The sequence below is a fragment of the Gobius niger genome, assembly GCF_951799975.1.
Source record: "Gobius niger genome assembly, chromosome: 2".
Taxonomy (NCBI): Eukaryota; Metazoa; Chordata; class Actinopteri; order Gobiiformes; family Gobiidae; genus Gobius; species Gobius niger.
Genome location: NC_136853.1, coordinates 21,675,855 through 21,688,345, shown reverse-complemented (window position 1 = coordinate 21,688,345; position 12,491 = coordinate 21,675,855). Strand labels below are relative to the sequence as shown.

Here is a 12,491-nt window from a genome sequence, read left to right as displayed (position 1 = left end):
ACAATCGTCCATAGTCGTTTATTGGGTGCTACGAATGTCTATCATGCGTCTGCAGTAGCCACAGCCAATCGTATCATCGTATGAGATGACGTATGACGTACCCGCTGTAAACTTTTGAGATAAACTATTTCGAACAAGGTCTAAAGCTTGATCGAAAAATACCATCGCGTCTGCTGCTGTCACGTTGGATCTGTAAATAAACTTTTTCTTTTTTATCCGTAAATAAACTACAAGCTTCCGTATGTCGAATAGCTCGTCATCGTCTTGCCGTCCCTCCTCGTTCTGTGATTGGTTCCCAAATCCATGGGAAAATTTTGGCCATGGTCCCCAGGCTGCTGTGCAGTTTGAAATGATTCGAGTGCACACAGCAGTCTGGCGTTAGCCAGGTTAACCTTCTTTTGGAAGAACACTAATTATTGAATCATTCCATGTGGGGGGCCAAACAGCTTTTGCTATTATCCAGTTGAACAGCCTACATAGAATTGGTACTAGTAATTTTCTAAAGTATTTATAAAATTCATTAGTGTATCCGTCACTTCCTGGACTCTTATCCACCTTACTCTTCTGTATAGCAGCCAGGACTTCTTGTTCAGTCACTGGTTTTATAAGTTCTGCATTTTGTTCTGAAGTTACTGTAGATTTAGTGAATCCAGATGTTGTCTGCTTTCACTACTTCTACATCCTGTTTCCTCATACAGCCCGCTATAGTATTTAAGGAAACATTCTGTGATTTCATTTTTCTCTTTATGATAGTTAGAAGCATTTCCTTGAATTTCTGAGATAGTTGCCTGTTCTCTTTGCTTTTTCAATTTAAAGGCTTGGAGTTTTAAAGCTTTGGGACTATTATCATAAAGTTGTTGTTTGGTAAATGCAAGAGATTTGACTATATCTTCTGTCAAAATTTCATTCCATTTTTTGTTTTTCTATTAGCTTTTTCTTGATTTGATAGTTTCCTGTCTGTTCATGTTCCTGTTGCAATCGTTCTATTTCACTTTTTACAGCATTCATGTCTTGCATATACATTTTCTTTCTCCAAGAAGTGACGGATATTATTTCACCACGTATGGTAACGTATGGTGACATAATGTTCTTCCTTTTCCATTTCCCAGAGATATAGTTAAACAAATTGAAGCATGGTCCCCCAATGTTATAGGTCTTATTTCACACTGCTTAATTTTTGTGATGTCTTCCTTAGACATAAAAAAATAGTCCAACCGGGAATAGATCTTATGTGCATCTGAGTAGAAAGTAAATTTTCTTTCATGAGGGTTGAGATGTCTCCATATATCTGTCAAACCCAATTCCTTTTTCTATGTTTTTTAATAATGTTGCTGTTTTTCAGCTTTATGTTTCCCTTTGCTTTGAGTATCTTTAGTAGACATTGCCATATTAAAATCCCCTCAAGAGAAACTCAGAGTCTTGTCCAGGTGGGTTATGAATATTTAACAAAGACATCGCCTTACCATCTACCTTTCCCACTACTAACACAAATCTGCCCTCTTTATCTTTAACACATGTTTCAAGTTCAAACGGGATACGTTTCGGTATCATAATAGCCACTCCTCTTCTTGCTGTGCTATAAGAGGATGCAAAGACATGGGCTGAAGCCAATTTACCAAGTTTCTCATGCTCCATTTTATTTAATGAGTTTCTTGCAGAAATATTATATCCCCACCTCTTTTTAAACTTATTAAAACTATTTTCCTTTTAATACAGTTTTTAAGGCCATTTATGTTTTGTGACACAATTTTTATCTCATTCATAATCACTTGTATTTTCTTTTCTAGAAGACAGAACTAAAAAAACTACAAAGCCATAAATAAAAAGCTACATTTATATTCCTCCTCAGAAAAAAAGTAAAGTAAAAAAAACAAAAATTACTTCCAATTGGTCCATCATTCTCAATGATGGTCTTTGTGGATTTTCATGCATTACTTTTTGCATGATTTCCGTGTTCATTCTAGAACACTTTAACTCAAGACGGCTGGCAGCCCATAAATCTCTCTCAAACTCTGAACCTTTTAGTTATATCATGTCTTAATACAAAAATACTAATAATAATTTAGAGAAAGGCTCTGTCTCTTAAGAATGAGTAGGCCTCGTCTAAAGGAAGGGTAGGCTAAAATAAAGATAGCAGCTAGATGAGAGAAAAAGAAAGAAGCGAAGAGAGAGAAGAAGAAGAAGAGAGAAGGGGAAAAAACAGGTCTAATTCCATGAGTCCAACTGACAAACAAACAAACAGAGAAACAAACAAACAAACAAACAAACAAACAAACAAACAAACAAACAAACAAACAAACAAACAGAGAAACATACATAGACAAACAGAGAAACAGCTAGTAACAGTAAATAGATAAAAAATAATAATAAACTAAATTAAATAAAATTAAATTAGGAGAGTGGTTCCCGTTTTGTCCTTCTTTTAATAGTGCTTCAATAATATACAGTAATTCCCGACTGTGCACCTATACTACTTCATACACCAGTCACAAAGTCCAACTAAATTTTTATATGTACTAAATTACTTTCCACTCCCCCATAATGCTTTAAATGTCCATACCTTTCTTCTTTTTTCTATTCATCACCTCCTCCATTCAACTTAACCATCTCTCCCGTTCTTCACCCTCTCCCATCCCAAGCGTTTCAGCCGGTGCATCCATTCTCCCCGCTCCTTATGATGTGGTTTTTACTCATTAATTGTCCTTGAGAGTAAATACTACACTGACAGAAAAGACAAAGGGACAGAGGGATATTGTTCATCCAATTACACAATGGAGATCATTTATTTCACTCAGACTTGGCTGTAAATACTGTTTAAGTGGTGCTAGCCCGCAGTTAGCCTTGCCCATTAGCCTGTTAGCTTCTTCTTTGTGATTCTTTTAGTGTGTATTGGTGGCTCCGACCCGTAGGCAGGAAAGTTACAAGTGACAAGACCCCCCAATCATCCCATTAACACTTGTATTACCCCCAGAGGGACTACGGAAAGGATTTATTAAGGTAAACAAGTTACTTAGGGCTGCCTTGAACTGGGCGAGGCGAGTTAGATTCAAAATGCTTTGTAGTTCCATAAAAGAGAGAAAAACAGAAAATATGATCATTCATTCAATACATTAAAAGTGAAGAGTGACAAAAAGGTACTTTCAGTTTTTATATGCACAGCTGAACTGTTTTCAGAACATTGTCAGGGCTGAGGCGTGTTTCACATCTTCTCCAGATCTGTTCCAGATTGTAGATGTGTAAAACTGAAACGCAGCCTCACCGTGTTTAGTCCTGACTTTGGGACCAGCGGGAGAGGTTTTCAGAGCCTGAGATGGGTCTTAAGCTCTAGAGTCCAGAGAGCAGGCCATGTTAGGACTGACAAACAAAAACAAAAAAAAGGGATGGGGGGGGGGGGGGTAAAAGTAAGTAGCGATATAAGATTTTGTGAATGTGTAACTTTTTTGTCTTAAAGTTGTCCAGCACATCAAGAGACACAATATTGTGCTAAAGCGTGAGTTGGGAGAAGGAGCCTTTGGGAAGGTCTTTCTGGCTGAATGTTACAATCTGTCTCCAGACCAGGACAAGATTCATGTTGCAGTCAAGGTACAGCTTCCGATGCCACATGATCCAATAGTCGATGCCATTACTGTCCGGAGAGTTGGTGCTTGTGACTGAATGTTCCTGCTCTTGTCTCGTCTGCTTGTGGTCAGACCCTGAAGGAGGCCAGTGAGAGTGGGCGCACAGACTTTTACAGAGAGGCTGAGCTGCTGACCAACCTGCAGCATGAGCACATAGTCACTTTCTATGGCGTGTGCGTGGAGAGTGACCCACTCATCATGGTGTTCGAATACATGAAACATGGAGACCTGAACAAGTTTCTCAGGTAAAACAAACTAAGTAGTAAATCAACTATTACACATGTTACAAATGAATATATTATATGACACCTGCTATAGTAACATCAGATCATCGCCTCTGGCTGACACCACGCTGATCTGTGCAGGTCTCATGGCCCAGACGCAATCCTCATGGCAGATGGTCAGCACAGTATCCTGGTGGAGCTCACGCAGTCCCAAATGCTGCACATTGCCCGACAGATTGCTGCTGGCATGGTGTACTTGGCCTCTCAGCACTTTGTCCACAGAGACCTGGCCACCAGGAACTGCCTAGTTGGAGAAAACCTCATGGTCAAAATCGGTGACTTTGGCATGTCCAGAGATGTATACAGTACAGACTACTACAGAGTGAGTACAACACTATGAACTGCCTGTGCTACTACAGTAAATGTACTTATGTTCTGTACTTAATTAGAGGTTTTGAGGATTGTAACATAAATATAAAACTCTCGACCCCACTACATTTATAAAATGGCTCCAGATTCAAAAAGTTTACAATTGGCCGCATATTTTACTGCACAACTGGAGAAATGACATGAACACCACTGCATATGTACCGTGTGATGTGGTATTAATCAAAAGATTAGCTCATCAGAAAAGTGTCCTCATCTGCTTAGTCTTCTGCTAGCAAGAAGAGGCCTTCATCATCAGCTACACGGGGCGTTCACAATCATTCAGTGGATTGTGCCAAAAAGAAGGCCTTAAAAGTCATTAAGAAGCATTCGATTCAAATTGGCATTCAATCTGAATTTCTTATCAATCAATCAATTAATCAATCAATCGATCGATCAAAGTGTATTTCTGTTGCACTTTACAACAACACCAGGTCCAGGAAGACCAAAGTGAAACTAAATTGTGGTAAAAAATGTAACATGAAACCTTATCTATTTTACTGGCTCGGCTTGACAAGAATAATCGTGTTTGTTTTGCAAATATTAATTGTCCAAATGTAACTGTTGGAAAAACAAAAACACGCACATCCAATCCGAACAGTGTGCAGGATCAAAGTAGAACATAAGGATGAGAAGAAAAGTGTCCGCTCCCAAATAACGCCTGGGGCATTGGCTCTTCCTCAGAACTGTAGCTGTTCACACTCTTCACACTCAGGTGTTTTTACTTCCTGCTGTTGATAGTTTGATCATCTGATCTAGATACTGTTGCTTTAACCCTTAATAACACCTTTAAAAAACTCACGTTAAGGGAGCTTCGACACAAAAATGTGCTTTAGAGATTTAGAGAGCTATAACTCCATGAAGGAACAATATTTTTTTAAACTTTTTTTTCATTGTGGAGGTTGACCTCTCCTCTGTCGTACATATAAAAATAATCCAACTTTTAAAATATTAGAACCCTTTCATTGCCAACTTTCAATCGTAAAGTCACTAAAAATGTATTGCCATTGTGGCCCCATTCATTTACATGGTCCATAGACTTACATTGTAATCGCGATTTTTCAAAACGCTTCTAAAAAACAGATTAAAAATTTTATTTAAACTTCTGCATATTTTCTGAACCTTGAGGCTTCAAACTAACGCCCTGACATATTTTTTTCACCATGAGGTCATTTTTACCTAGTGTGGCAAGAGGAAGAATATGCCTGTTATTTACAATATTAGTACAGTCATAAAGAACAGAAACACCTGCATTACTTCATTGTTGCTGAATCTTTCCCTTTATTTTGTGACTTTCTGCATCAGAGTGAGTCTGTGGAAGTGGTTAGGAAGGGGCAAGACAGAGTTAGAGGTTTTTGAACTGGTATTTGGACAAAAAATATTGGAATTCTACAGTCGTCTCCATGCCCCCTGTAAACAGCTGGTCATCAAGTCTGATAGTCTTTATTTGCCTCTGCAAATTTCCTTGTTTTTGTCCAAATACCAGTTCAAAAATCTCTAACTCTGTCTTGCCCCTTCCTAACCACTTCCACCGACTCACTCTGATGCAGAAAGTCACAAAATAAAGGGAAAAATTCTGAAACAATGAAGAAATGCAGTTGTTTATGTTATTTACGACCGTTTACAAACATTGGAAATAACAGCCATTTTCTTTCTCCTGTCAAACTGGGTACAAATGACCTCATGGTGAAAAAACTGTCAGGGCGTTAGTTTGAAGCCTCAAGGTTCAGAAAATATGCAGAAGTTTGAAATTAAATTTTTAATCTGTTTTAAAGAAGCGTTTTGAAAAATTGTGATTATGATGTAAGTCTATGGGAGTCAAAGGGCCCACAATGGTAATCCATTTTAGTGACTTTGCGACAGAAATTTGGCAATGAAAGGGTTCTAATATTTTAAAAGTTTGATTATTTTTAAAACCAAAAAGTTTTTAAAAATATTGTTCCTTCATTTTTTTTATAGCTCTCTAAAGTGAAAAGCACGTTTTTGAGTGGAAGCTCCCACAACGCAACATGTTATACTAAAATTGCGGCTACATAAACAAATTTCACCTTAGAAACACATCCTTCGGGTCATTTCACACAGACATCAGGCCACATCAGCCAGACCAGAAATTTCCCATTTGGGATTTGAAATTTTAATTTTAAATTTTTTGTGTTTTTGGGGCATGCGCTGGAGCAACTTTGGGTCAGAAAGTTAGCAATGAAAGGGTTAAAACATTATGAAAGTTATATTATTTTTATATGTATCGAAAGAGGAGAGTCAGACCTTCAAAAAAATAAAAAAGTACAAATAAATATTGTTCCATCATTGAGTTATAGCTCTCTAAAGTTTCAAGCACATTTTTGTGTCGAAGCTCCCTTAACGTGAGTATTTTATTTATGAGAGTTCACAATGGGGTAAAAATCCAAATGACATCAAATTATTTTAGATCATCAAAAAATACACCCCCTGGGGAAATTTCACCCAATTGGCTTTAAAAATGTAGGAGTTATGCAAAAAATAAAAGTCCGAAAGCACAAAAATGTGCTTGGGTGTAATTAAGTGACATTTTGTTTTTGTAAATGCTGTATTGTCATTGTAGCATACAACGAAATCACTCTCATAACCCCTCTAAATGCCCCTGTAATTGTAACTAATTGATATACAAAAAAACATATGTATACCATAGTATATAACTATTTTTACTGCATACATATGACTGAAATTTTACACAATCGTTAACTTAAAATTGGTTTTGAATAGCAAGATACTAGTAATGTATAGTATGTAGGCATTAAAACAGCATAGATTGGAGTTGTAGCTGTGACGTAACACAGGAGGAGGAGATCATTTCCAGGTTTCTTTTGGAACGATGAGTATCCATAGAAAAAAGACTGATAATTAGTGTACACAGCGCTAATATCATTTTGTGTAAGTTTACAAACTGTTAACCTCAGGTCGAGGACCACAATGCCCTCTGCTGGCCAAGTCCGAATTATCAAGACATTTAATCAAAAACTGCAGACGGTTTACAGATCAGATGTTTCAAAACCCTAAGGCTGAAAACGACATTTGTTTTAATGATACATAATAGGCTTTATGACAGAAAGCTGTTAATGCTCAAGTTCTACTGCTTTGTCTCACCACTCATACAAGGAAACAACGATACAAATAAAGCATACATACATTGATCAGTATAGAGAATGATCAGAAATACAAAATAGGTATAATGATAATAATAATGACTGACAAAAGTGACAGATCAAGCAGCAGCAAACACCTCTCAGTTTGGCCCCTTTATGTTTACGTTGGACCATTGTTGATACAGAGCATTTGGACCCTTTGACGTGTTTCCTGGTCCGTGTCCTGTAGGTGGGCGGTCACACGATGCTGCCGATTCGCTGGATGCCTCCAGAGAGCATCATGTATCGACGGTTCACCACCGAGAGTGATGTGTGGAGCCTGGGCGTGGTGCTGTGGGAGATCTTCACCTACGGCAAACAGCCCTGGTACCAGCTCTCCAACAATGAGGTCAGTGTGCAACTCTTATTCAAGCTCAAGTGTGTTTTCTGCTTTTTATTATTGACCATTAACACTGGCTCACAATAGTCACTTGTCAAGACAGTTCTGTCATGTGTAAATGTCGTAAGGAGTTTAGTACATCTGCGGACATTTAGTTATTATTGATACTAAAATGAAGGAGAAGGTGTCCCAACACTACAAAGGTTCAGACACAATGTTTGGGCCGTGACTTATTTATCAGTTATCAGGGTTTGTGAGATAAAACAAAAGAAACAAAGACATTTAAACATTTCTTACCTTCTTGTGTAAAACATGATGTCCTTCCCGGAAGTGCATTCACGCAGGCTTATAGTGGGGAAAATAGTAGATGGTCACATTTCTATAGCGCAGTTCTCAGTTCAGTACACCAGTGTCAGGTGGATGAAGTGTCTTGCCCAAAGACACGATGATAGTGTGCTCCCGCGGGATTTGAACCGTCGACCCTCCAGAGCACTGACCCACTCCACTGTGGCCCCACATGTTTGTTACCCTGGATAGGACAGGATTATCCCAGACTAACATCATGGGTTGGTTGCATTAGTTCAGGCTGTTATTCTCCTGTACCTACATACAAAAATAATATTATAGGAAGAGGATCGCACCAGTGCCACTAATAGCATGTACACCAACTTAGTCCCATGCTGTTGTGTCTTCACCGAACATTCACTGCTGGACACTGTGGCTGGTTTTCTTTCAAATCTAAGTCACTTAGTGTTTTCCCAAGTTATAATTACATTAGTTATGGCACTTTGCTTCTTTTTAATTAAAGTAATTGTTTACTAAATCACTTGTTAGTATTACTAAGCTGGGTTGGACACAGTGGTAAGATGAAGATGGATCAGCAGTGTTTGTGCTAATATCACTGCTCTTCTCACTACAGTTACTGTAATTGCAGCAGTTTTAAAAATGTAACGATTGTGATTCTTGGTTGAAGGTGATTGAGGGCATCACCCAGGGGCGCGTTCTGCAGCGGCCCCGGACTTGTCCGAAGGAGGTGTATGACCTCATGTTGGGATGCTGGCAAAGAGAGCCCTACATGAGAATGAACATCAGGGAGATCCATGCGTTGCTGCAGAGCCTAGCCAAGGCGTCCCCCGTCTACCTGGACATACTGGGCTGATGCACTGTGCCTGTCTGAGCGAGACCTCTGTTTGATTGTATGAGAAAGACATAGAAATTACAATATTGTAGGATGAGCATATACAGTATGTACAGTATGAAGTTGTAAATGTAATTGTAAATGTCTATTTCCTCTTCACATAGAGAAAAGCCTTAAATTTTATGTGATTTTAATTATTTTTTCTTTCAATCCCAAATACATCAAAGTATTTCACAAAAAGATACCAAATTTCAGACAGATTTTTATAGTATTGCAGGAACTTGCATCCATGCGCTGCAACGTGCAAAAGGATGCTGTAAAAACACGTTTTTCTTTCCTTCAACATTTGACAGTCTAGATTATTTTTCATCTGTTATGGAAGAAGCCTGGAGAGAGCTTTGTGGATAGAGCTTTTGCGTTGTCAATGCATCCAACAAGCACTTTTTTCAGAATGAAATCGGGTATATTATTGTTTGTTGACTGTCTTTTTTCCATGGTGATTATGTCTAAATCTAATCTAAAGCACACAAATGAGGACTTGTTGAACTGTGCCTGTCTTTGAAGATGAGCACAGTTTGTTTAATTTTCACCAGCAACGCCATTTAGCAAATCTCTGTTGTTCAGTGGCCCGTGTACAATGTGCAGTAGTGTTATATTCCCAGGGGCATAGCTTGCAATGAGACAAAGCGGCTGCTCGGGGTCCCATGTCCAGCTGGGGGCCCCGGAGAGAAAGTTACCTTTGAAAGTCTAATGAACTTGGAGATGAAGTGTCTGAAATGGTCTTTTCACCATTATCCAATATGGCGCTAGTCACAACCATTCTTAAGCAATCTACCCTCATGTCGTGGTTTTAAGTCATTCTCTTATGTCGGGCAGTATTTCCAGTTTCCTGGGCTGACTCTCCCCTTCCCTCCCTTCAGTACCAGTTTATTGTAATAGTGCCTCGGTCCTCTACTACTGCAGTGTTGACAGGAGTGGTCATGTGACAGGCCTGCTCCTCCCCGCTGCCTCTGCTCACTGTTTGAAAGTGGCTTCCAGCTTCCATAGGTATTTAATGGTACTTCTATTCACACTCCTCTGTAACACAGTGGTGAGGTTTGCCATTTCATTACCCAACCCATGGCAAGTCTTTGCTTGGGGCCCCAAGAGACCCCTGCTACGTCACAGCATGTGTCACAGGGAGGTTTGAAAGGTGAGAAAGTAGGTGTTATTCATTCATCATTTGTTCTCTCCTATTATGTAAAAGCAGATATTTGTGGAAAAAATACCTTTGTGCACTGGACAGGTAAGCATAGAGCGTATGCAGATGATGTCACAGTAGAGAAACAGCATGGCAACAGAAGCTAAATGAGTGTCAAAGTTGAGATAGGAAATGTGTTCATGTTTGGCGCTCAGTCCAGAACACTGTGGCTTCTGTTTTGAATGAAAATGATAAGTAAGTGCTATTTTATCCCTTGTGAACTGAGTTACATATTGTTAGCGTGGCAGCCAAGCTTCTCTTTGCTCCCTGAGGGTTGTGAAACATTAACATGTTAGTTTGTACCACAGCTAACAGTTTAAAGTTTCATTCTTTGTAGCCTAAAAAGTCCGGTCCAGGGCCTTTACGTTCTGACGCAGTTTGTCCTGAAGCTAAAGCAGAGGGCTGTGCTGTGGCAGAAGGACAGTTTCTTCCACATGTCTCCATGGTTCCAGACCGAAGCTCCTCCACATACAAATACATAAGAAATAACTTTTCTGTATGACACACATTGTAGCATGAACTAACGTTCCAAAGCGAAATACACTTCCCATCTTTAGGGGGGGAAATAATAATAAAATTAATGACACATATTTTGTGTTTGGTGATCTGTTTTCACTTCTTTATGTTGGTCAATTGTACAATAGTCTGGTGTCTGCTGTATATAACATGTTGTCTACATTGTACAGTTCTGATACGTATTTGTCTAAATGAACTGTAGGCTACATTTATAATATAATCCGTTTGAAGCAGATGTTCAAACTGTGTGATACTGTACAGTATATGGAAAATAACATGTTAAGGGCCTGTAGGAACCAATGACGTAATATCGGTCGATAACGTAGTACATTTGGCCAGTTTCAGAAAGTAATAATAACGTAAAATAATCACATAAAAACTGTCGTGCCAACAACGTAATAACCATTTACTGGCTGATAATGTAATAATTATTACGCTATTGGCTGGCAATTATATTATTGGCCTGACAAGATGAAAATCGTTCACAAATGTAATAAATGTGTCTGCTGTAATGTGCTTTTCATCAGCTTTTGTATTTGACTGTTTTTGTTTATTTGTTTGTTTGTTTTTATCACAATCTTTTTTCACTTGAAGTGACTTGTCGCAGCTCATATGGACCACGAGGGCAGCCCAGATGGAAAGGGGGTCATTTTATGACTGAAAGGTTGCCGGTTCCAATCCATGGTCCCACAAGTGCATGACATCGCTGTGTCTGTGGACAAGGCATTGACCCCCTCGCCTGTGTGACCCCCTCGCCTGTGTGACCCCCTCGCCTGTGTGACCCCCTCGCCTGTGTGACCCCCTCCCCTGTGTGACCCCCTCCCCTGTGTGCACGTCAGAGTGATGGTCGGTCCCAGATCAGACTAATAGTCAGTTTCTGCTCCTGTATGTGAGACGTCCTCCGTCGCTGACTCAAACACAGTTTGGTACAACGATAATAAGATGCTACTTCTCTTAACAAAACCTCCCTTTCTGCTACAGACTCCAATTGTAGCCACAGCTGCCCTGTGCCAGTGGCCTCTTCGACCAACACCAGGCACTCACTCACACATGCTCCACATTCATACATATGCAATGTGAGGGAAGTGCCTTGCCCAAGGACACAGCGACGCCATGCACCTGTCAGAGGAGGGATTGAACTGGCAACCTTTCTGTCCTAAGACGACTTGTACACTCTGGGCCACTGTCGTAGGAAAAGGCCTGAGATACGACAAGTTGCCGGAATGAAGAAATAAAACAGTAACAACAGAAACTACAAAAGCTGATGAAAAAGCCACAAAATAACAGAACACAGCACAAAACTATGTTTAATGTGTTTATTAACACAAATGTTTTACGTTATCGGCCGTTATTATGTTATTGGTTCCTACAGGGTCACTGGCAATACATACTACATGTAAATACAATTCAATTACCGCAATGTATAATTGATTTGTGCTTGTTCATAGTAATAACAACGAGAAGAAGAACAATCTTTTATGGACGAATTTTCATCTGCAAATGTATTTTTCTCTTAAGATATAAAAAAAGAAAGACTTAAAAAAAGATAACATATACATACATATACATATATGTATGCATGTATGTATGTATGTATATATATATACATATATATGTGTATGTATATAATACTTGTTTTTTCCAGAATGATGACCCTTACCTTACCCACATGTTGAGCGTTGAGCAGGGGTTGGCTCTCTGGGGAAACTGGAGACAGCTAAAAATATCAGGAATGTCAGAGGTACTTCCTCCTCCACCAATGCAGTTTCTGACTGAGCAGAGTCGATTCTGATTCTTTTTTAAAGGAACAACTGTGACATCATGATTAG

General features: G+C 39.2%; 1 protein-coding gene across 1 annotated transcript in view; it reads left to right on the top strand.

Moving 5' to 3' along the window:
• Window positions 1-10,110, top strand: part of ntrk2b (neurotrophic tyrosine kinase, receptor, type 2b) — a 30,530-nt gene extending 20,420 nt beyond the window's left edge. Inside the window, exons 12-16 of the mRNA XM_079551355.1 lie at window positions 3,452-3,582; window positions 3,690-3,862; window positions 3,983-4,223; window positions 7,619-7,777; window positions 8,742-10,110. Of these exons, the coding sequence (XP_079407481.1) occupies window positions 3,452-3,582; window positions 3,690-3,862; window positions 3,983-4,223; window positions 7,619-7,777; window positions 8,742-8,927 (890 nt within the window). The 3' untranslated portion in view covers window positions 8,928-10,110. The remainder of the gene's footprint in view (window positions 1-3,451; window positions 3,583-3,689; window positions 3,863-3,982; window positions 4,224-7,618; window positions 7,778-8,741) is intronic.
• The last annotated feature ends 2,381 nt before the right edge of the window (window positions 10,111-12,491 follow it).